Source organism: Cricetulus griseus, chromosome 2 (assembly GCF_003668045.3).
Source record: "Cricetulus griseus strain 17A/GY chromosome 2, alternate assembly CriGri-PICRH-1.0, whole genome shotgun sequence".
In the NCBI taxonomy this organism is placed as follows: domain Eukaryota; kingdom Metazoa; phylum Chordata; class Mammalia; order Rodentia; family Cricetidae; genus Cricetulus; species Cricetulus griseus.
In genome coordinates this window covers 444,706,084-444,731,766 of record NC_048595.1, presented here as the reverse complement: position 1 = coordinate 444,731,766, position 25,683 = coordinate 444,706,084, and the positions used below count along the sequence as shown (strand labels likewise).

The window sequence follows — 25,683 nt, the reverse complement described above, 5'->3', positions numbered from 1 at the left end:
GGCAGTGCAGGGCAAGGAGGATGGCCTGAGGTGGTACCAGTGGGATGGTAGAAAAACAGAGGCTGAATCTATTGGGGAGAGCTTCAGATGAGCTAGACTGTGACGACAAAGGGCTCCAATGGTCTGGAAGCAGCATGGAGAAGCAGCAGGACTCCATTCTAAACCTTTCCGAGTTGTGAGAGCCTTGGAGATTGGCTCAGGGTCAGTGGGTCAGGTGGGAGAAAGCGGTGCGCTGTGAGCATGTGCCCCGCTCCTCTGCATCTCCAAGCTCCCATCTTACCCCGGAAATCCTCCACCTTCTCACTCCCACAAGGCTCCTGACTCTGAGCCTGGCCCAGTGCAGGACCTGGGCTCTCATCTATTCCAAAACTTCCTCCCTGACCTAGGGCCAGGGCCGGGAAGTCTGTGTCTGCTACACTCCTGCCCACACTGTAAGTAAGACAGGCCTTCCCTGTGACTTCGGGCTCCTGCATGCCCTCATGACAGAACTCTCCAGGCTGTCCACAATGGTGCCGAGTCCTGCTGCAGTCCTCAGACTCACTCTTACCTAGCTGTGTGTCTTGTGCCAAGTAGGGTTGGTGAGTTCTTACCTGATTCACAGGTGAGTCCCTTGAAGCCGGCTGGGCACTGGCAGCTGAAGCTGTTGACACCGTGGGTGCAGGTCCCACCGTTTTGACATGGGTGGGAAGCACACTCGTTCACATCTGAAACATGGGGCAGGCTGGGGCCTCAGTAGAGGAAACTGTGAAGGAATTGCCAGGGCTTTGGGTAGGAGTGGAGGAAAGACTAAACCCCTAACCCAGACAGGCCAGGAGCAGCAGCAGCAGCAGCAGCAGCAGCAGCAGCAGCAGCACTTGCTACCATGTAACCATAGCCTTTGACCTCCACAGTGTTTCTACAGCAAGAGGACAGAGACCTTGGACCTCCAAGCCACTGTCAGCATTTCCCCTGAGCCTGGTATGTGAGCAGTGGGTGGGGGAGTGACGTGGTGCAGGGAAGTCAGTGGGCTCCTTGCCCCAACCTGGGTGCCAGTGACTCACCCAGGTGGCATCTCCGCCCTGTGAAGCCAGCGAGGCAGGAGCAGGTGTAGGAGGGGTTGCCTGTGACGCAGTCATCAATGCACTTGCCACCATTGAGGCATGGACGCAGGACCAGGCACACGGAGGCTGTGGACACAGGAAGGAGCCCAAGCCTCATGCCACTGCATCTAGAATGTGGGCAGGAGAGCCATCTGCAATGGCTATGTCTCCTTCCCTCCACCAAAGGGTCAGCTTAGTGACCATGACATCGGTGACAGTGCATCTTTGCGTTCAGTTTCTGGGTCTTGGAGTTGGAGCCCAGTTTGTCTGGCAGGTACTCTTGCCCGGGATCATTAGTGCCCTAGGCTCTGACGCTGGCTTCCTGTGGAGAGGCGCATCCCCAGAATCACCTACACCCATAGCTCCTTCTCTTAGCTCTTTGTCCTTTCCACCCCCACCACAGACACTTCTAGGGTGCTCAGCTACCCTCAGATTTCCTCACATGTCAAACAAGAAGCTAGCACTTAGTAGTCACAGCCTGTGTTTATTACGGCATGGCCTCTTAGGAAGGCTCCCGGGGTTTCCCTGGGACCTCAGCAACCCCCAAACCCTGCTCTATGAGGTCAGTCTGGGCTCCTGAAATAAGAGGTTAATCGCACACTTCAGGTGATCAGAAAGTCTCAAGGACTCCAATCGCTTGTTACTAGGAGGAGGACTCCAGGGAGGACCAGAGATCCACCACGTTCTTCAGATTGTGGGTGTATTCTGACCAAGGAGTTTACCTTTTTGTCAACTGGGATCATTAACAGCACTGTGCTCACATGGTCTACTTGAAATATGGCTGCTCTTTGCAGCCATGGCCGCAAGAGGAGCTGGGCTTGCTTAGGAGCGAGACTTCCAAACACAAGGTACCGCCTCTCAGGCACCATCCGCCCTCCCTTCCGAACAAGCCACAGCTGACCCTGGGCTTGCAGAATAGCTGTATCCCTGACTCCTAGAGGCACCACGGTATCTCTGCAGCCATTTCTTGTACCTTCTGATCACATAGACCTGGGGTGGTACTCTGCCATGGGGAGGGCGCCTGAAAGGGACTGGCTGGATACTCTTCGCAGAGTCCCCCTCCCGCTGAGCTGTAGTAGCTTGAAAATCATGCTTTGCCCATACATGCCCCTTGTTCCTGAACCAGAACCTAACACTCTAGCCTTTGGCAAGGGACCTGACTTCCCAGCCCCCACTGCAAACAGCATCCACAGGACCACTTGAGATGCCATTGGCCAGAGTCCTAGTGTCAGAGCTGACTGCTTGCCATGAGCAGGGCTGGGGCTGCCTGGGGGGGGGTGTTCTGCCCTCTTGAGTGCTCCACTTGCTGCTCTGGGGCTGACATGGCATGGAGTTCAGCTTTGGCTTCCCAGGCTGGCCTGATATGTACCCAGCACATTAAGTGTGTACCAGCGTCTCCCTCTCCAGCCTTGCATGTCCTGAGTACACTCATTCTTCTCTTGCCTTCACCAGGTGGTTCCCCTGACCTGCAGCTGCTTTGTGTGGTCTCCCAGCTGAGTTGTTTTCAGGGGACTCAGTGTTGGGAAGCAGCACCCTGTTCTGTGGGGTGGGTCCCAGCAGGGGCATGTCTTCAGCTCAGGTTTAGGAGGGTTTGTGATGAAGGGACCTCCTGATCGGCAGGTCAGCCAGCTTTGACACCTCTGCATGGTGGGCAGGGTGTTTCTGGGTGCCACCTTCTAGAGGCCACATGGTGGTAGAGCTGGGATTCCTGAGTGTGTGCACAGTCAGTCTGTGCTACCAGGGCCATCTGGTTGGTTGCGCTACTAGATCAGAAGAACCATACAGTTCTCTGGCATGTCACTACCATCAGGCCTATGGAGGTCCCTGTTCCCCCACCCTCATCCCTGGGGTGGAGGCAGGGGTGAGATGTGGGCAGGGGCAACCCTGCTCTGATCCTCTCCCCAGAAGACCCAGGTCACCTGAGGCATGGGACAGGATGGGCTGTGGGCAAGGAGGGTAGGTGGGGATTAGGGAGGTGGGGGATAGGTTCTAGCCCCTGAGCCCCGCCCCTACTGCCACAGGGTTCCTCAACCCTCCCCTCCCTGAGCCTCTTACTTGTATGGCCGCAGCCCCCCACGCGCACCTGGGCATCATCGATTCTAAACGCCCAGCGCCCGGGCACGCCCACGTTGGTGGTGGTCTCCACCTCAGCCATGTCTGCTGTGCGTGACCCAGGGATGTTGAAGTAACGGTGCCCATCACCTGCGTTGAAACCTGCCTGGGAGAGGGGCAGAGAGGGAGGCAGGTCTTCTTACGGTCACTGAGCCCTCTCTCATCAGCCGGTCAAGGGGATGATGGAGAGATGGCCTTGTAATCCGAGGACACGGTAGATGTTGGGGTCTGTTGACTTCAGCAGTCCCTCCAGTCAAGCGTGGTGCTGGACTTCCTCTCTAGCTTCCAGCACTCACACAGTCAGCATCTAGGCCTCACCTAGGGCCCAAGAGAAGTGCCACCCCAGGAGGAAGTTGGGGTCCAGAGGTGATGGAAGGACACAGCCTTCCTGACACATATGGGACAGAGACCCTTATCAGGAAGTAAGGTGCAAAGGTACCAGAGGCTATTTTGTGGTTCTGAGCACTGAGAAGCCTGAGGGACACAGTCACTGTGTCTGTCACAGACTGACCTCTGCATAGGCCTGGAAGGGAGCAGGTATCTGCTACAGTGAAGGTCTGCCTACCCCTCGTGCTCATTTGCACCTTGGCAGGAGGAGCAGGGGCCCCTGAACACTGGGCACCAGTTCTATCCTGGCCTACCTGGGCTGCAATTCCTCCCAAGCCGTCAGCATCACCCCCGCTGCTGGCATGTGTGCCTGTGGTCCACAAGATGGACTCATAGTTGAAGATGGTGAAAGAGAACCGGCCGTCAGTGATGAGCACTATTTGGAATGTGTTGACCTGCCGTGAGAGAGGACTCGCTGTGACTGGCTGCACTCCCTGCCCCAAATCAAAGGCCCTTTCTCCTCCAATTTGACAGCCAAGCAAGGTAGGACCCTGGTGGTTCTGTCTGTCTCTATAGCCTACCCCATTGTTAAGGGACAGGGCCAGAAAGAACACCTGGAGCAGACACTGTCCCTAGCCTCAAGAGGTTCAGGCTCCTGCAGAGGCTGGGGTATACCCCCTCAGCCAAACCCACAAAGTCTGTGTGCTAAGAACAAAAACAAAGAGGAAAAGCAGCTTCTAATATTAGGCTTTGTGGTTTTCATAGACTTTCATTCCACGAACATTACTGAGCAGTGTACCCCAAGAAAGCAAAGATCTTGGGACACATGGGAAACTGAAAAAGGGCAAAGCTAGCTAGCATTCTTCCCCAATCCACTGCCCCGATTCACAACAGGCATGAAAATAAATCCCAGATCAAGTTTGGTTTTTAAAACAAACATCACGAAAGTCCTAGAAGAAAATATTGGGCAATACACGTTGCATCGCAGAGAAGGACTTCTGTGCTGTTTATTAATAGCAAAAGAGTGACCGATACATTTACCGACAAAAGCCTCTGAGTGAGAAAGTTCTGTGATATCCAAATGAATGGCAGACAGTAACAAAAACTGTATCCATAACATATGGCAAATAGGACTGCTGATAACCTCCATATCCAGAAGAATTTAGAACAATAAAAAAGGGCCAAAAGTATTAAGAAAAGCTGGCAGAAGGTACGAACAAGTACATTAGCACTTAATACCATAGGAATGATACTAGAAAAAAAATCCACCATCTGCAGAAGCCAAAGATAGCTAAGTTTAAAAAAAAAAAAACATTCCTTGTTTTGCTTGCAGTGTTTTAAGGAAGTGGACAGAGCACTTATCTGGGGTGCAGGGAACTGGCACCTCCAGATGGACACGTGTGGGATACTCTGAGAGGGCAGCAGACTGTTCTGGGGGGGTGTCACAGTAGCTTCTCAAATGGCCATACATCAGGCACTGTTAACACACAACCCCTCTCACAGTCCAAGCTCGTTTCAGTCATTGGAAACAATGAAAAGCTGAATGGGAATCAATCTTATATAAGATTCGGCAGGAGAAACAGTAAACAGACAAATGCTAATGCTTTGTGTGGGTGGCGGGAAGGTTGCCAGTCACAAAGGCCAGCGGTGGAGCCATGAGATGTACAGGGCATTCCCATGCTCATGGTGTTGATGAACCTTCCCAACACGTGCTGCCTGGAGAGGCTGCACTTGTGAGTATATCCCAATGCCTGCTGTCTCTGTGAGGGACCTGCATAAGCCCCACAGTGTGGACTTGTTTGGTGGGTTCTCTCCAGGGTTGCCAGTCAGTACTTGGGACACTGCCTGCCACCCAGAAGGTGCCTTAGTGGCTTAGTATCCAGAATATGCCTATGTACAATAAGTGTTGGAAAGCACCTGTCTGGGTGGGTCCCTCAGCCAACCACACTCACCAAAGACACAACAGGCTCTGCCATTCCATCTAATTGATTGCCACTATCAGTCAGGTATGGTGGCACACACCTCTAGACCCAGCACTCTGGAGGCTGAGGCGAGAGGATCAGGAATTGAAGGCCACCCACAGCTACATAGGGAGTTTGAAGCCAACCTGAGTTACATGATACCCTACTCCAAAAAACACCACCCAGTGTTGTTCTGGTGGTTCAACAGCACAAGCCCTTGCTACGATAGTGCTGAGATGAATATCCAGCACTAGTACAAACTGGGACATGGCTGCAAATAAGCCTGTAACTCCCGTGCTGGGGTGGTGGAGACGGGAGGATTGCTTGAGTTTTGTTGGCTGCTAGCCTAACTCAAAGTTTACTGCTGGCCCCTGTTTATATGGTATAAGGAAGAAAGTGACACAGAATAGGACATCCAGTGTCTTCCTCTGGCATGTACATAGGCATGCACACTTGAAGATATATGTGTGAATACACCTCTCTCTCTCTCTCTCTCTCTCTCTCTCTCTCTCTCTCTCTCTCTCTCTCAAAACAAACCTACAAGAACCAAACAAACAAAAAATATCCCAGCTAGAGAAGACCCTCCCAGACTTTGCCCCACCCTGGAACTGTTAGAGAACCAAGCCACTCCAACAGAAATCCTCCTAGTACCACGGATCCTATGCAGCTCCCACATGAGAACTGCTGTGCCGGGTCCGGAAGGGTGAGGCTCTGTCCTCCTCTACCCTGGCCCTGTGATTTCAGAAAAAAATGTGACATGATCTTAAGCCCAGAGTTCTCTTTGGGTGTGGACCATCAATACCTGGGCTGCCTTGGCAGGGTCCCAACCACACAGCCTCCCACCCAGGCCACACAGCCACCTGGACTCACGGGGGAAGAGGAGCTGCCTCCAAAGAAGGTCACACGGTACCAGGTGGCAACAAAAACCCAGGTAGCAGAGAAGTCCGGGAGCTCAGGAAAGTACCGTCTGATGTCCTCTGTGGCTCTCTGCAGCATGGCCGGGTCAGTAGCCTCCCGGTAGTAGACATCGCCTGCACGCCGGTTGTCCACATCTGCCCAGAAGGCTGCTACCACACAGCGGTCTTTGGCGATGGGGAAGGCCACGGGGGTGAACTGAGAAACCTCCTTCAGGAAGGAGATGATCCCGTTATTGTTCACCTGTGAGGCAGAAAGCCAGGACGGGTATGGACTGGGTACTGCAGAAGATGGCCAACCCAGTGGCATCTCAGTTGCCCCTCCTCCAGCATCCTTTAAGAGCGATCCAGCTCAGGCAGGTATCCCAGGCTGGCTGACAGCCCCCCACCCCAGAATTGGAACCATCTGGCCCTGTTGCATCCTCTCATACAGATGGTGTACTCAGGCCAGGCTCCCACTGGCTCGGGTTGTTACCCAGGCCATACTCTAGCCTGAGTATGAGAGGTGGGTCACCATTCTTGCATGTCATCTAAGCATGGCTTAGAAAGGCCAAGTTGGTGACTATGTTTGGGTCTCCAGGCAGTCAGGAGGCTCTGGTCCCAACTCTGCAAGTCACTAGCTGTGCAGTCTGAGGCAATTTAGCCTGACTCTCTGAGTTCTGGTTTTCTCACCTCTGGGGCTTGGCTAATACTATCTGTCATGTGTTAAAACCTTGAAGTCAAGGATGTAGTTATGAGGGTAGAGCTCTCACGGATGGGATCAATGCCCTTATGAAAGAAACCCAGAGCATGCCTTCTGCCATGTGAGAACACAGCAAGAAGACCCCCATCTGTGGACAAGAAAGCGGGCCTCACCAGTAGTGGATTCTGGTAGTACCTTGGCCTTCTCAGCCTCCAGGACTGTTAATTAATTCCTGTTACTTCTAAGTTTGGACGGTGTAAGGCAGTGTGTTAGAGCAGTCAGGTGGACTGTTTGTAGCTCTGACCTCATAGGGTGCCAGGCAATGGTGCATGGTCATACTCGGTACTAACATGTACGGTGTCGTTGATACTCAGCATTATTAGCACTATCTGAACACTGGGAGCAACCCAAGTGTCTACCGATAAACAAATGTATAAACAAGATGGCATAGCATATACAAAGAATGGGGCATTATTAAAAGGAAAAACATTTCGATGTGCAACAAGAATTTAATGGCATCCTGGTGAGTGAAATAAAAAGACAAATACTGCATACTCAAATTATTCAATGCCTCCAGATCATTAAACTCACAGAGGTGGAAGGAAGATTGGTATTTTCCATGGGCTAAGGAAGGGGCAATGGGGAGTTGGTACTTAATCAGTATAGGGTCTCAGTTTTGGAAGATACAAAGAGTTGCTTGGATGGATGGTGGCTCTAGGGAAGAATTAGGGTCCTGAGTGTATGTGTATTATTGGCGTGGGCACAATCACGTCCAGGACCATGAAGCCTCAGACCCCATGGGAGTGGCGAAGGCTTCCTTGGGTCTGAGCGCAAATGTTGGCAATGCATGCAGGAAATGTCCATCATAGCTTTCCCCTCTAGATATTCACAGCCTGAAGACTGCTCCCCTATGGAGACTGCTCCTACCAAGATTAACCAAGCCTGCCTCCTGTTCAGCTGGATACAATAGCCTTAGCTGTTCAACTGTGTGTAATAGACACCCCAGCTTCCAGGGTGCTGCCGCTTCTCCGTCAGATAACCGAAGCCATATCATCCCAGTTCTCTGTACAGGTGTCTGTGGGTCTGTCCTGTCTTCAGTATCTTGTTGTCCCTAGTCAGGGTTGTAGGATCCAAGCCATGGAAGAGCATGACAGATGGTAATGGTTAACACAGCATTAAATACACTAACACTACTGAAATGTCTATACTAAAGTTGAAAATGCATATTTTATTACAATAAAAAACTGGGAGAAAGTGGTCGTGATAAAAAGATCTTGATGGTAATTGTAAAAGGAGGTATTTCCAAAGGCAAAATATAACAAGGAACCAAATACATATAACTAAGTAACAAGATCTCAAAATGGATTTGATGCAATTCCAGAAAAGCAGTGGACTGGAATCAAGAGGCAGGTCAGATAAGGAACTGTCTGGAATTGAGAGCAGGGATGGCAAGCTGGAGGGGAGAGTGTCAGAGACACAAGAGAATCAGCACAGGTACCAGAGAGAGGGGAGGAGACAGGTGGTGGGAGAGCCTTCCAGGACCGATGAAGGACATGCAGTTGTGTGGCCAATAACCTCAGGGACTAACTGGCTGGGAAAAAATAAAGCCACACTGAACCAGTGCCAGGAACGTAGGAAGCCAACTGCAGGAAGCCATTCTGAAAGGAGAGCTGACAAGTCAGGAAGGGCCCGGGTGCCAACAGCTGACTTTTCCCGGAGACCAAGGAAGCTTGAGTGGAGTGGAATTATGTCTCCAGTGCACCAGAAGACAGCAGTGCCAACATGAAGTCCTAGATTCAGGTGAAACGCTGAAGCTAAATGAGGGCCTGAGGGCCGTTCACAGAGGCAGTAACAAAGGCATACACATAAATACAGACCCAGCCTCAAGCTGACAGGAAATGTAAGGTCAGAGACTCAAGGAGAGAAGGAACAAGCTAGAGCATAACTGTGTGGAATATTATCTTAAGATAGACTCCATTTGTTTGTGCTGTGGAACATTTGCTAAATGATGCAAAGATGTGCTGCGTTCCTTTATGCGGCATTTGTCTAGCTCTGTGAAGCTGTGTTACTGTGCCTGTTTAAAACACCTGGTTGGTCTAATAAAGAGCCGAATGACCAATAGCCAGGCAAGAGAAAGGATAGGAAGGGCTTTCAGGCAGAGAGAATAAATAGGAGGAACAAAAGAGGCACTGGGAAGCAAGAGAGCTCAAGGAGTGGGAAGAGAAGAGGCCAGCCACCCAGCCAGCCATGGAATAAGAGTGAATGTAAGATTACAGAAGTTAAAAAAGGGAAAAGGCCCAGAGGCAAAAGGTAGACAGGATAATTCAAGAAAAGCTGGCTAGAAACAAGTCAAGCGAAGACCAGGCATTCATCAGAATAAGATTCCATGTGTGACTTATCTGGGAGCTAGGTGGCAGGTTCTCCAAAAGAGTAAAGAACAAAGACCCCAAAGAGTAAAAACAACCAACAGCACATAACTCCAAGTGGACGATGACAGAAAGGAATGCTATAGCTAATGGAATAGTGAGGAAAATCTACAAATTAAAAATCAAGACTGCCAAGACTGGGAAAGGCATCAAATTGAGGTCTCCTCAGGCCACAGCTGTTCTAAGGGGGAAGTAAAGGTACATGGGGCCTATTAATGACCCCTGATGAGTTAAAGGTTATATTGTCCCACCTGGAGAATCTCTTGAGACCACAGAAACTGGACATCCTTGATGGAGAGAGATAAGATTGAGTAGTCAAAATACTCAAAATATGTTGAAAAAAAATAATGAAGATGGAACAGATAGAAAAAACAGTAAGGAGACAGAGCTGTAACCAGTCAGACGAAAGAAATATGACTGATAGAGATGAAGACATCTGTGCCAGCTACACAGTAAGTTAAAGTGAATTAAAGGTTCTCGATAGATGCTAATCAAAGGAAAGCTGACACGGTTGTACCATCATCAGATAAAATAAAGCATAAGGGCAAAGGGATGACTGGAGGTAAACACCACTTCACACTCATCAGGCACATGCAGCAGCTTTACACCTCAATGTTCCCATGGGGCTTCAGTAGATGAGATGGCAAATGGAAACAGGCCACTTCCAGACCATGGTGGGGCATTTCAGAATGCTCTCTGGCAAAAATGTTTGGCCAAGGATATGCGGACTGAGGAGGTAGCCTGATGGGGGAAGCATTTACTATGGTCCCTGGCCTTTTTTTTTTTTTTTTTTTTTTTTTTTTTGCCGGAAACAAGAGTGCCAGCAATCCCTGTCGGCTATCAGCAAGGCCATTTCCTTGGATTGTGTTTGCAGAGCTCAGCCTTGAGAGATGAAATATTGTCCTCTTGGGGATAAAAAGCAGGCTTACTATACGAGCCAAGCTCCTAAGCTAAGACAGCAAATCCATGATGTGTGAGGCATCTACTTGGGCCTTCGTGTTGTCCCCAGATACACAATAAAGAAGTGCAGACAGAGGAATTCTCTTTGTGAGGCTCACATGGCTTGTCCTGGATGGACAGTTGCTGAGAGCATCACACATGTAATCCTCTGAATCTGGAAATATGTAAGTGGACAAATTACTCATGGTCATCAAGTTAGGGTTCTGTTGGGAAGATGAGGTGTGACTTACATTAAAAACTAATTAATTTACGATTAAACTAATTTTCATCAATTTAAATTACATTTGGAGGAGAAAAATCCCCAGCACACACATAAAAGCAGAGTATGGCCATGAGTATCAGCAATCCCAGAAGCAGATCCCAAGAACTACTGGCCATCCAGCCTAGCAGAAACAGAGAGCTCCGGCCAGTTCAGGCTCCCTGTCATGGAGAGCTTCAGGTTCAGGCTCCCTGCCATTTATCTGACTCTGCACAAGTACTTCTGGGCATGGAGGCCTTATGAGAAGTTATATTTATTTTATTTTTTGAAATTATAATATAATGACATCATTCTCCCTTCCTTTTCCTTCTTCCAAACCCCCCTGCATACCCCTCCTTGTTCTCTTTCAAATTAATGGTCTCTCTTTTTCATTAATTGTTGTCACATACATCTATGTATATACATAAGTATTCCTAAATACTTAACTACTTACTACCTGCTCAGTCTCCATAATGTAACTTGTATGTATGTTTTCAGGGCTGACCATCTGGTATTGGATAACTGACTGGTGGGCTCGTCCCCAGGAGGACTATCTCTCCAGCTCTCAGCGTTCCTTAGCTGACTACAGTTCTTTGCGTAGGGTTGAGGCCTCCTGGTCTTTCTCCATCATGGTAAGTTTTAGTGTCTGTTAGTGCATGTCCTTCTAGCTTGTGTTTTCAAACTGTTTTCCTTTTGTGTGTGCACGCATGTATATGCACATATGTATACACCTGCAGAAGACAGAGAATAACATTGATTTTCTCCCTATTTTTCCCTCCTATTTTTTTAAAAAATTAATATTTTATTTATGTGCATTGGTGTGGGGGTGTCAGATTCCCTGGCACTGGAGTTACAGACAGTTGTGAGCTGCCGTGTGGGTGCTGGGTATTGAACCCGTGTCCTCTGGAAGAGCAGCCAGTGCTCTTAACCACTCAGCCATCTCTGCACCACCTCACTTTAAAAACACTTATTTAGTTATTTGTGAGTTTGATGGGGAGGCTATATGTAGAGGTCAGGGGACAATTTGTGGGAGTTGTGTCTCTTTGTCTATGGTATGGGTCCCAGGGACTGAATTCAAGTCATCAGGCCCACCAGCAAACCCACACACATCCACACAATATTCACTCACCCACACACCCATGGACATATACGTATGTGCATACACACACACACACACACACACACACACACACACACACACACACAGGAATACTTTTCAGCTGTAAAAGGAAAAAAATCTCCCATTTGCAGCAACATGGCTGAGCCTGTGTGACACCATGGTAAGTGAAATAAGCCAGGTACAGGAAGACAAATACCATGTGATCTCATGTGTGGAAGCTAAAAACACCAAATCCACAGAGCAGAGAGTAGAAGTACGGCTATAACACATGGAGAATGGAGTGGGACATGGAAAGAGGCAGCTGGAACGGCACTGTAGTTTCAGGCATTACTTTATTTAAGGGCTCTTGTCCAGTGGTTTTGGTTGCATTAGAAATACAGTATCATTTGCGTAATATTAGATCACCTCCCACCGTGGTAAGCACACGTGAAGGAGTGCACATTGGCTTTACCGTGGCAGTTATTATCAAGGTACACAAAATCACTGCATTGCATAAAACTCAAATATATACACTTATGCCATTTTACTTCAGTAAGGCTGGAGATTTTAACTAAAACAAAACACAGAACAACCCCGATTGTCTACCACGGTAAAACACATAAACATCTCATAGTCTGTTCTGACAATCACACAGTAATGACAAGGAGCAGACAGTGCCCTCAGAAGCAGGGAGGAGCCAGCCTGGAAACAGTGAGGGGAGGAAGCTGGTATTTCTTTGTGGCTGGGATAGAGACTGTGGAGGGGCCTTGTTGCTAGAGCCAGAGGGACATGCAGGGGCTGGGGCTGGATGGGGTGGCTGCCCAGAGGTGCGGTGCAGGTGCAGTGGGCAGCCCTGGCTCTTTTTTGGAAGGGCAGACCAGAGGGATCTGTCTTACACTTGCTTCTTCTTGGTACATGTCAAGAATCCCATTCCCACTGTTCTAGAGGAAAGAAAATGGTTAGAAGTCACAGATGGTAAAGGCCACTCTGGCTGACAGGGGGTCAGTGTCTTTGGGACTGGACGAGGGCTACAGATGGGGATGGGCTACCTCAGGGTGGGGTCCTGCTGCACTGCCCTTCCCCACAGCCACCCACTTACTTGGCCACTGGCAGTTTTCCTGAGTTTCCCTTCCTGCCTTAGAGTGTGAGGTGTGCCATGTGTACGAAAGAGGCCTCTGGCCTTTGAGGGCTCCTCTGCTCCACCCCAGACTGCTGCTGCTCTTTCTTCTTCTCAGGGTAGGAGTGGACCTAGAGCCCAGGGGTGGGGGAGTCCAGGAAGGAGGCAGAACAAGCTGGCCCTGTTCCTCTGCCAGGCCAGGCTAGTACCAGGACTACAGCCAAGCAGGTACTGGAATCCAGATGCTGGGCTGGCAGGCTCCCTTTCCTGAGCAGAGCTTCTTGGGCTTCCTTCCTTTAGATGGGTCCGTGAATCTCTTTTGGAGGTCTAGGGAGTAATTGGTAACCCACTCCGTCAGGCCCTGAGAGATGCCGAGTCTCCCCAGATGTCAAGTTTATTGCAGTTACTCTGTATTTGCAATACTACTTTGAGAAACAAGCAGTACAGTATGGAAAACACGGAGAATGAATAAGACTCGAGTCCCTGACTGATGTCCCTGGGAACCGTAGATGCCAGGCATTACTACACGAATAAAGGTGTTTAATCCTTGCCCTGGCTTCAGAGGTGACTTCCAGACAGTCAGCTGTTCAGCCACTGGCTCCTCAAAAACCTGAGCATGAGTCCAGATGTTGTCCTAAGAGGATCGTGTTGATATTCTGATCCTGCAGAAATGCTGGATCCCTAGTAAGCCTGCCACCCTGGCCAAGGAGGGGGACACGTTTCCTAGGGATCCACAGGCTGAGGACACTACATGTCTGGCCTTGGTTCACAATCAATGCCTTCCCTAGCACTTCCCTGAAAGCTAGGCATGCAGGGCCTTCCTGTGCTCTCCCAGGTCTCCTCTGGGACCTGCTGCTCTTGGGCCAGTTCAGGAACACTGTCTTCTCTTCAGGCTGAGCACCTGTTGTTGAGGTAAACAAGGCTGCCACGTGGATGTCACAGTCCAGGGTGGGTGATAGAAGTCCCAGGAAGACCTTTCAGGATGATTGACAGTAAAGTCGGCAGTGGACAGAGGTGATTATAGATGGTCCCTGCTTTCCAGGGATGCCCTCCCCTCCTTGACTGTAGCTAGCCTTGTCAGGACCAGGCTGTGGTGCGGCAGGCTGAAATTCTGGGAAGATTCCTGGTTAACTGCCCAGCTGCCCAGCTACCTTGGGAGGCCGGGAGGTCTCAGGAAGCAAGGGTGACTGTGAACACAGCAGGAGGTGGAGGAGGTGGAGCACTCTGGAAGGAGGGGGGCTGCCCACATGCCTGCATGCCCACACTCTCCTGTTGCCTCCCCCAACCCCCATTTCCCTCTTTCTGCTCCTTCAGGAAGGCAGCCCTGGCTGAGGAAGCGGAGAGGCAGGGCTGTTGGCATTTCCGACTTGTTTGAAGTCAGGAACGTGGAAATGGCCTGAGAGACTGAGTGCAATGTGGCCTGAGCCTGGGCCAACACCCTGGAGTCTAAGGCCAGAGGCTGCTCTGGGTAGGGGCCCTGGCTTACCAGAGAGGCTGCTCCAGTTGTGCAAACATCAAATCAGAGAGGGCAGCACCTGGGTTCTGTCAGGCTGGGACTTCTCTCTCCCAACTCAAATAACAAAGCTCTCCTGACCCCAGGCTTTTTACACTTGTTTTGATGACTATAGGCATGTCTTTCATTTCCTGCCAGCTTTCTGGGCAATTAAGATCCCTTCTACAGGCACAGTGGGGGCTTGTGTCCTGGGTTGCAGGTAGGCAGGGTGTGTGTGTGTGTGTGTGTGTGTGTGTGTGTGTGTGTGTGTGTGTGTGTGTGCATCCTTTCTTCTCAGCCATGGAGAGAAGGGCTCCTCAGCAAAGCACCTTGGTACAGGGTTAGGCATCTTGGAGCTGTACAATGTTGTGGGAGGGACGAGAGAGTCTCTAGGGACAGTCAGGATAACATCCGTCCGGAGCTGCATTGTGTGCTCGGGCTGGGAGGGGTGTGTCCTTTCTCTTGCCCTCCGTGAGCAGTTAAGAGTCTCCCTTGGCCCACTTTCTGGTCTGATGTAGAATCTGTACTTGGCCTATGCTTGTGACTGAATGTGACCAACGATGCTCCCTCATGCTCTGTCTCCAGCTGTCTCTGAACTGTCCTGTGTAAAAGGAGCTATTGCTTCACCCCCAGCACATCTGTCCAGATGCTCCTCAAGTTTCATGTTCAGCAGGGTCAGAACCAGCCCTCTGGATATGCCCGGACAGTGAGTAATGACTGTACCTTGCCTGGTGTCCAGACCTTCTTTTGTGTCCATCACTGGCTTGGCCACTGCCTCCTGGACTCTCTTGAGACCTTGGGCCTTTAAGGTCCTTCCAGCAGTGCTGAGGCTTCCATGTCAGAGGTAGGATTTCCAGGCCAAGCCTGTGGCCTCCTCCTCCCCTCACAGAGCGGGGACTTCTGGGTACATTGATCCTTCCTCTGGGATCTCATCCTAGTACTCATCCCCAGGGGCCTCTAAGGTTCCTGTGCCTGCTCCAATTCCCAGCCTGCCATCCAGTACAGGTGGCAGATGTTTGCCTAGTCTCAGGGGCCTGAGGGGCTGTGTCTGACCCTTGACAAGCTCTATTCGAGCTCAGAGGGCATGTGGGCTGGGATGATCTTGGTGTGTAAGTTTAGGGTCAGGGATCTGCCTAGAAGCTGCCCATTCTCTTTCTTTGTACTCCCAGCCAGGCCGGCAGAACCTTTAGGAGACATGAGCATGAGCTGAGTCCCAAGTACAAGGGGGCAGGGCAGTGGATGTATACAGTAGGTGCTTAATAATGGAAGGCTGGTTATCTATTATCCCCCCAGGGGACTATAGATGCATATGAACATATGTCATTATAAGCACACCTGAATCCATTATCACCATAAACATAGAGATGTAGGTACTGTAAGTTTAAAATGATCCATCCAATTCAAACCCAGCACAAAGCCACATTTTATTCTGTGCTTCCTCCTTTCTGAATCTGCAGTTGGAATCTCGAACAGTGATTCTCATGGTCCTCTTTAGCTTTGTCAATTTGACACAGCCTAGAGTCATCAGGAAGGAGAGCCCCAACTGAGGAATTACCTAGGTCTGATAGGACTGTGGCCACATGTGTAGATGGCTGTCTTGATGACTAATTGACACAGGAGGGCCCAGCCTAGTGTAGGCAGGTGGTCCTGGGTTGTACAATCAAGCCTGCTAAGCATGAGCTTGCAAGGGAGTAAGCTGGAGAGTGTACCAGGAAACAGCGTTGCTCCATGGCTTTTGCCCTGATGTCCCTTACTGATGGATTGTGACTTGGAAGTGTAAGCTAAAGAAATCCTTTCTTCTTCTAAGTTGCTTTTTTTTAAAATAAAGTGTTTCATCACAGTATCAGAAAGAAACTAGGACACTCACATTATTCTCTGCATATTCTCTTCCATTCATTAGTTTCAGAGATACACACACACACCACTATGAAAAACAAAACTACATTCCGAATTCGGTATTTGTTTACCATTCTTTTTAGTTTGCTTTGCAGTCAAAGTACTTCATTAATTACTTTCTAAAATTAGTACCAAAGCAACTATTATAAATATAAAACATCAATGGAAGGAAAAGAGAAATAATATAAAAAGATGTTGAAACAATACAAATAAAACTTCTATTAGTAAAAAAAATAAAACAACTGGGGGCTAGGAGAGGGCTCACTCAGTAAAGTGCTTGCTGCACAAGCGTTAAGACTTGAGTGTGAGTCCTAGAATACACACAACAGGGCTGAGTGTGCAGGCTCAGACATGTAACCCCAGCACTGGGACCCCCTGGCCAGCCAATCTGGTTGAATTGGTGAGCTCCGGTCTAATGAGAGACCTTGTCTCAAAAACCAAAGTGAAGAAGGGCTGAGGAAGATGCCCAGGGTTCACTCTGGCGTATAACACACACACACACACACACACACACACACACACACACACACACACACACACACAAAGGTGATCTAAATGAAATTGCCAAATAATGGGGGGAGATAGAATCTCCTAGCAGGACATCTCTTGCAACCAAATAAAGTTTCCAGTCCCTGGATTGGGATACATCTAATTGAATTGTTGGCCAAAGTGGTCCCATGAGAACCCCCAAACAACACAGGCTGTTGCCAAGACTATAGGTTGCTTTCCTCAAGCTGACAAGGCTCCATTGTTGCAGACAACATCTACACAACTCATTGAACATAAGAGGTTGAGCTGGTGTCTACATAGAGCCTTCACCTCTACATGCTAGTCTTTGGTACAGGAAGTTACTCTGCATACTGCAAAAACAGAAACATAACACCGAGCCAGCCACAAACCCTTTGATCTACAATGGTGTTCTGCCTGCAAGATATGCTAGGGCAAGCCAGGTGGTGGTGGTGTACACCTTTAGTCCCAGTACTTTGGGGGCAGAGGCAGGTAGATCTCTTGTGAGTTCGAGGCCAGTGTAGTCTACGAAGTGAGTTCCAGGACAGCTAGGACTGTTACACAGAGAAATCCTGTCTCAAAAAAACAAAAACAAAAACAAAAAACAAAAAAAACGAAAACAAACAAACAAACAAACAAACAAAAAACGCTAGGGCAATGGTGGCACAAACCTTGTAGGAGTAACCAACCAATATTTGATTTAAAGCCCATTCTATGAGAAGGAACCCAAACCTGACACTGCTTGGGTGACCAAGAGCCAGAGACTAGATAGATAGCCCAGGGACCTAGGGCAAAACTAAATACTACAGGTTTAGAAAATCGTAGTGATAAAATGACTCCTAGTGACATTCTGCTATATTCATAGACAGCCTTACTCAGCCATCATCAGAGAAGCTTCCTCCTGCAGCAGATGAGACCCACAGTGAGACATTATGCAGAGAATAGGAGAACTTGGAACACTTGGCCCTAAACAGGATGTCTCCATCAAATCTCTTCTCTCAGAGTTCAGGGAACACCATGCAGGAGTAGACAGAAAAGGGGTAGAGCCAGAGGAATGGAACACACCACACCACACACACACACACACACACACACACACACAGAGACCACACTCACACATACACACACACACACCACACACACACACACCACACACACACACACACACACACTCACACATACACACTCACACATACACACGCTCACACACCACACACACACACACACACACTCACACATACACACACACACTCACACATACACACTCACACATACACACGCTCACACACCACACACACACACACACACACACTCACACATACACACACACACTCACACATACACACTCACACATACACACGCTCACACACCACACACACACACACACACACACTCACACATACACACACACACACACTCACACACACACACACACACTCACACATACACACGCTCACACATACACACGTACACACACACACACACACACACACATACACACAAGTAAAAAAACAGCAACAAAAAAACCTCCACAAACCAAGGCCCTCTAAATCATGCTCAAAGCACACATGAACTCAGCGATGGAAGCAGCATGCGTGGGGCCTGCATGGGTCTGCACCAGGTCCTCTGTGCTTATATTACAGCTTCAGTTTAGTGTTTTTAAGGGACACCCGAGTGTGTGAACAGTGGGTCTCTGATTCTTGTGCCTTCTCTTGGGCTTTTTTCCCTCCATTGGTTTTTCTTATCCAACTTCAATGTGATAGTATTTTAATTTATCTTATTACATTTTATTATCTCTTTTTAAATTTATTTTTATTTTATGTGCATTGATGTTTTGCCATGGGTGTCGAGTCCCCTGGAACTGGAATTACAGACAGTTGTGAGCTGCCATGTGGGTGTTCAGAATTGAACCCAGGTCCTCTAGAAGAGCAGTCAGTGAGCTTAACCACTGAGCCATGTCTTGAGCCCCTTATTATTATCTCTTTAAAGCCCATTCTTTTCTAATAAGAGACAGAAAAGGGGTGGATTTTTTGGGAGGGGAGATGGGAAGGAATTGGGAGGAATAGAGGAAGGAAAAAACCATAGTCAGGATAAAATATGTTATTATATGAGAAAATGACCTATTTTCAATAAAAGAAAGAAAACAGAAAACAGAAAAATGAATAACAAAGAAAAGAAACATCCAAATCAGGCCAATGAGATGGCTGACCAGGTAAAGGTGTTTACCTCCAAATCTGGATGCCTGAATTCGATCCATGGAACCCACATAGTGGAAGGAGAAAACCGACTCCTGTGAATTGTCCTTTGTATGTGTGCTTTGACAGGCGCCCCTCCCCACATCAATAAAATGTAATTAAAAAAAAAAGAAGTACTGAACATAAAGGTCCCACAGGAAGGGAACATTTCGGTGAGCTCTGGGGCAGCTGCACATTGTGTGATGCGCACAGCAGCCTTCAAATGACAGCAGCTAAGAACAGAAGAACTACTTGAAGACAGCCGAGAAGTCTCTCAAATTTCACGAAAACTTATATAACTGCAGGCCGTAAGTCTTTATGAACCTTAGGCAGAAGAAATACTTTAAAAATGCCACAGTAACACACCCAAGAATCCAAGTACTGGAAAGCTGCAGTCAGAGGGAAGGAGACAGGCTAGACCCTGTCTAGCCATAGAGAACGGCAGGAGACAGCGTGTTGGGAACTGTGAAAAGCCAGTGGAATACTTCCTTTAAAGATGGAACGTTCAACCCAGAATTCTACATCCAAACTGCAGACACAGTTTTCGAAATGAAGGTAAACCAATATATTTCTCAGACAAGATAATGTATGCTCAGCAGGAGAATACTACAAAAAATGTTACAGGAAGTCCTACTGTAATATTGTGAAATGGGAAGCCACCTCTACACGAGGGATGAAGTCTGGAAATGTCAAAGCTAGGTAAACAGAAAAGACTATCTAATTTTAAAATCCCTTTAAATGATAACTGGCTGTCTACAGCAAAATATTAGCAGTGTGCTTGCTTATTACCTATGTGAAACTATGGCAACAGATTGGAGCAGCATGGGGAATGGATGGATTGTGAGGTCCTGACATTGAATTTGAAGGAGTGCAGCTCTATCTGAAGACAGAATACTGGCCAAAGGAGTCCTATATGTCCCCCAACATTACAGGCTAAAGCTATCGGTTACTCTCCGTAACCCGATGGGAAGGTCCTGTTGCTGAACACAGAACTGGCATCATTGAGTTGGTGCCCAACTAGGAGCTTCACCCCTACTGACCAGTATTGGAAATCACTTCAAATGCTACTGGAGGAGAAAAGTGATTAATTTCACTTGTAAATAGTAAATCAGGAGGTTAAGCCAGCCCCACTGGTAACCATATCAAATGTAAACAGTGTAAATGCTTCAGTTATAAAGAGGAGACTGCCAGGCTGGATAGAAAACACCCAACCTCACACCCTTTGGTGAGAGAGAGAGAGAGAGAGAGAGAGAGAGAGAGAGAGAGAGAGAGAGAGAGAGCCACCATCATCTTATTGCTGTGAGAGGAGTTCCAGAAGTCAGAACAAGAAGTCGTGCCTGCCCTAGCCAGACTGCAGCTTCACACCTTCTTCACACCTTCTCCTGCAGTCCTGGGCTTTTAGGGGGTGCACATCTTAGTCACAAGACAAGAGTCAGAGCCACATTCAGAGAATCAAAGAGGTAGGGCTTGGCAGTGAGGGGCCTGCTCAGGAAGGGCCTCTTGGAGGAGGCAGGCAAGTGTGGGAAGGGGAAGACACCCAGGATCCCATGATGTTCTCAGCTCCGCTGTGTCTTTAAGTAGAGAGGGCAGACAGCAAGGAAGGCTAGGAGCTGGGCATCCAATGAAGACAGACCTGCAGGGGACAGAGCCTGGATCGTGGTGACTGCAGATTCTGAGAACTGGTCTAAGTTTGGGTCCCACTATGGGGGGGGGGCACAATAAGAAGGCAGCTGGACACATCTGAATCCCAAGTTCCCCTTCCTCACCTGCACTTCTCCATCACAGACTGTCCTACTTTCCCAAGTCTAGCCCTCACTGTACGGGACATCTGGCTGCCAGCTCTGGCCATCTAGAAAATCCTCTCTGACACAGTGACCTGTTGAGACCCAGGCCCAAGTACAAGTAAACCCTGGCATCAGACAGAGGGAGGCGTCACCGTGCACTCCACCGGAGCTAAGCCGAGGCTCACGAGAGGAATGACAAGGCAAAGATGACAAAGCTGCAGGCAGAGAAAACATGAAAGAAGCCGCTCCGGGCCTGGTGTCTGAGGGGCAGAGCTGGACTGTGTGCTGGGGGCAGGAGGCCAGCACATGGGATGGTGTAGAATCAAGCCTTGCCTCCAGGGGGTGAGAACTGACTTTCTGGCATCAGGAGTTCAAGCCAAGCTGACTATTAACAGTGCTTCTTCCCTTTGGGATCTACTCTCTGACCCCTAAATCCTCACTGTCTTCCCAACCCAGGCTCCATATTTCATGTCCTGGCCCTGAATGTTCCCCAAAGACCGTATAGTAAGTAGTTTCCCAGGTGCAATGGTCAGTGAAGACATGAGCCTTAACATGGCTGGAGGAGCCGCCTGAAGGATGGATGGAGATGGCCTTTCCGAGTGCCACCACCCTGTTCACCCCTTCAGGTTGGACAGACCACTGGGAGACCCCTGATTACAGCTCAGCCACTGTATAGACTCCTGGCCCTTGGCTCACATGCCCTCCCTTAGAAGAAGGTCATAAGCTACCCAAGACCACCAGCTACCCAAGCTCCCAGTGCCACATAAGACGAGATTCAGACCTGGCAGGCCATACTGCAGCTTCAGTCTTTACTGAGAATCTGAGTAAAAATTCCAGGCAGCAGGTGGAGGGCAGTAACCCAAACCCACCGGGAGCTTCTTCCTTACCTGTGTTCCAAAACCTCAGCAACAATGTGTGCGCTCAGCAACACATTTCAGGGCCAGCTAGCTATTGTGGCACAAGGAAGCAGCAGAATGGAGGGCCTTTCTAGACAGGGGCCACCCTCAAGGAAGAGCTGTCAAGCTGGGAACGCATCTGCGCTTCTCCAGGGATGGCTCCAGTCTCCATAGAGTGCCAGCCTCACGCAGGGCACTTCTGACTTCCACTGGGATGTGGGGTGACACAGAAAATTGGGGTGTGCATGCTTTCACTTAACTCCTTCAACAAGCCTTCCCTTCACCAAGCTACAAGGACAAGGAGAGTGGCTGGCGCCATATCTCACTATGTGGAGCTGGCTAAGGGCCAGAGTAGGGGCATCCTCTTAGCTGGAGGCGCCTGGGGACACTCAGCAGACGCCCTGCTCTGGAACCAATACCTCCTTCTCTCCATGTAGCCTTGACCTACCCACACGGCCCAAGTGCTGTTCCAGGCTAGATACGTGGGCATGGCTTCCTGAAGACCTCCATTTTCTTTCCCACTGAGCAAAGGGAAGGTGGGGTACCCTGTGCACATCATGCACACATCGGCGGGTACTTTCTAAAGTATATGTTTCAGGGAGAGGCTCCGGTAGGGCGTATGTTTTCCTAGGAGCCAGAAGTTGGTTTCTCATGTTAAGAGGGCTAACCATTTCAATAATATTTTCACCTGCGCCTTGGGAGTGGAAAATTCAAGGCTAGCCAGAGTGCTTAAAGAACATATTGACAGAGCCCTGTTAGGATGTCTTCATTCACATTCCTGAGATGCACAGGCCCCTTTCTTGTGGGCAGAGGCAAAGCACAGCTCTTCCTGTCTACAGCTTACTTGCAAAAAGCCCCAGGCCAGAGGGATCTTCGGGGATGGCTGCCTCTCAACGCTCTGCATGCCCTTGCCGGTCATGTCACCAGACACTGCCACCAAGGCGAGGAGGCCATTCTGAGTGGGTATAGGAAGTCAGCCACCAGAATGCGGAATGCTGAAGCGGTGGACTGGTAGCTGTGGGGAGTGGGCTTTGGAGATGGTGGTGGTGATGGAGGCAGTGTTCAGGAAGGTGGGGATGCCAATATGGGCCTGAAAGTGGCAGTGCTTACGGCCGAGGTGGGAGTGCCGGCGGCGGCACTGATGGCCGAGGTGGTAGTGCTAAAGGGGATTGACATCGGATATGGCAAAGGCTCTGGTTAGGAAGATGGTGTTTTAACTGTAGACCAAGATAGCTCAGATATTCCCAAGCAGATAGGGTGATTTCGGAGATGTCGGGGCTGGTGAGAAGTGGTCTCTTCACCACCGCTCACCCCTGTGGCTGTGCACAAGTGATCGGCTCAGGGTCAGACCCTGGGAACATGGAGACTGGCACTCAGGCTTTGTCTTCCACTGATCCCTTTCCTGCACTCGTGTCTGGGGTGGAGAGAGGAATTACCTTTGGGAGTCCTTTTGGACTAAGAACGGGACAGAGGCGTAAACCCCTCCACACTGCCCCTAGCTGCCAGCCCTGCCCAGCGCAGGTCTTCTACAACTAAGCAAGTCACTGCAGAATGCCTTCTGGCCCTGGGTCTTTGGTGTTAACTGTGGGTGAGGCTGAAGTGGCCTAGAGAGAACTGAGACCATCACAAGCCAGATGCTGCATCCACTGGGGAAGCTGGCCAGAGGTCGTGTGCCCACTGCCACATAAACTCTCTGTGAAGGAACAGAAGCGAGGGTCCCCACTTGGTTCGGGGGGGTGGGGCAGTAGCTCTGCGGATGCCAACTCTGCCAACGTCCCAACAGGTCGGGCCATGAGCCGCAGGGGCGCGCCGCGCTCCGCTGGCCTGGCTGTCGCCTAGGTGCCCCGGCGGCTGCTCGCCCCGCCCTGCCCACGCCTCTCCAGCCAGCCGCTGTCCGGCCTTGGCGGCGGGAGGGAGGAAGCGCTGTCCTCATTCCACCTCTGGCTGCCGCGGTGCCAAGTTGCCGGCCGCAGCAGCAGCCGGACTCGGGGTGGAGGGCAGCGGCGCCCTCCCCGGAGCCCCCTCGAGCTCGGGGTTACTCACGTAGAGTCCGGAGTGCTCGGCGCCGAAGAACGGGAAGGGCACCGAGAGGGGCTGCAGCCCTGAGCCGCCGTCGTCCTGCTTCGGGGTGACGGCGTCGCCGCGCTTCACGCCGAACGGGTAGAAGTCGGCGAGGGCCACCGCAGCGCGCACCCCGCGCGCCCCGAGCCCCAGGGCTGCGGCCAGCAGCAGCAGCAGCAGCAGCGCCCCTGCGGCGCCGCGGCGCATCGCCGGGATCTGAGGGCGGACCCCCGGGCCCGGGCAGGTGGCCGCAGTCCCCGCACGGCCGATCGGCCGCACCGCCACCTCTCCCTAGCTCGTGCCGCACTCCGGGCGCAGCAGCGCTTAGGAAGGCGCAAGGCAGGACCGCGGGCCGCTGGCCCACCTCCGGGACCCGGCTTTAAATAGTCAGCCCAGGCGGCCACCCGGGAGGGGCGGGGATAGGCGGGGTCATGCAAATAGTGGCTTTTTGTGTTTTTTTTTTTGTTTTTTTTTTTTTTTTTTTTTTTTTTTTTTTTTTTTTTTTTTTTTTTTTAGCTTGCTGGAGCGAGGCTCCCCGGTCCCCCTGTCTCTAGGCGCTTAAAGCCGGACTAGTACCCGTTTGGCTCCACCTCCAGCCCCGTGACCCCCGCGCTCTGGAGCTCCCTTGTGGCTGGGCATTGGTGAGGTGAGGGCTTGCATCCTCCAGGCGCCAGCTTAGGGCCTGCCCACGAGGAGTGCCCTGGCTAACCTAGCGGTTCTGAGGCTAACTAGTTAGTTGCCCTAAGGTCTGCTTTTGGACAGGCTTCCTTTCTGTGTGTCCTCAGGGGTCCCTCCCTGGCCTGATAGAATGTGTTGGGCTCTGTGCCTGCTAGGAAGCGCCACTCTCCTCTCATTGGTTTTCTCTTATGGGATCGCAGGTGACAGCACCAACTCCAAGGGTGGAGGTTTAGGGTAATACAGATTTGTCTCAGTGGGACACTAAATAGAGCCCATCACTACCCAGCCCTGTTCTCTCCAACCACACAGCCTTGCTTTACCCTGAGTGCCCTTCCCACTTCAGTACTTCTAATCTCCCCCCCCTCGTCCCCCGTCCCCCAGGCACGTGCCTCAGAGGGTCCTAGCAAAGCCCCACGTCTGGGTTTGTGTTTGGGTCTGCTTGGGAACTTCTTGGTTGCCCCAGGACTCAGCACACTGTCAGGTACACAGTGGTGCTCAATAGATTCATTGCTTGAAGACTGTCCTTCCAGGCATGTTAGGCAGTGGGCGGCAGGACACCGGATCCTGCATCTCGCTAGAATCCCCTGATCAGCTGTGGGGTACCAGGACACAGACTTATCTCAGAACTGGGCTTGTGGGTAGGTAGAGCTGAGGCTCTCTGGTCTCCAGTCAAGAGAGGTGGCACTGACCTCGATCACCCACTGGGTGCCTGCCCTGTGCAGATTTTCAGTGAGGCCTGGAAGACAGGGTTTGGGGGTGTGGTGGTGGGGGCTAGCACAGATCTCATTGTTGTTGCTGGGCATTACATTTCACACACACACACACACACACACACACACACACACACACACACACACACACACAAAATGAGAGGGGAAAATCGCTTTTTTTTTCAGGTGCTAAAAATATTATCAGGAAATACTTTTCAGCAATGTGCTGTTTAGTCCATCCCCCCCCCCACTCAAGGGCGCCTTTGTCTCTACCACAGAAAATCCACATTTATCACAACCCAAATCGTTTTTATCAAGCAGGCTCATGTTCTGCAGCAGGAAACTTGAGCTCCCCAAGAGGCCTGTGACACTTTAATTTAGGGCCCGGCTGTGTGCGCCTGTTTTGGTGGGGGAGCCCCAGAGCCACCCACCAGATGTTCAGGCCTTAGGAATCTGTGAAGGTCAAGATGGGGAATGCTATCCCTCTTCTGCCTGGTAGGGGGACTGGGC

General features: G+C 50.3%; 1 protein-coding gene across 1 annotated transcript in view; it reads right to left on the bottom strand.

The window, feature by feature from the left end:
• Sned1 (sushi, nidogen and EGF like domains 1) overlaps positions 1–23,992 on the bottom strand; it is a 53,567-nt gene extending 29,575 nt beyond the window's left edge. Inside the window, 6 exon segments of the mRNA XM_027397656.2 lie at positions 591–704; positions 1,041–1,166; positions 3,135–3,297; positions 3,833–3,973; positions 6,350–6,637; positions 23,768–23,992. Coding sequence (XP_027253457.1) covers positions 591–704; positions 1,041–1,166; positions 3,135–3,297; positions 3,833–3,973; positions 6,350–6,637; positions 23,768–23,992 — 1,057 coding nt within the window.
• Positions 23,993–25,683: the final 1,691 nt, after the last annotated feature.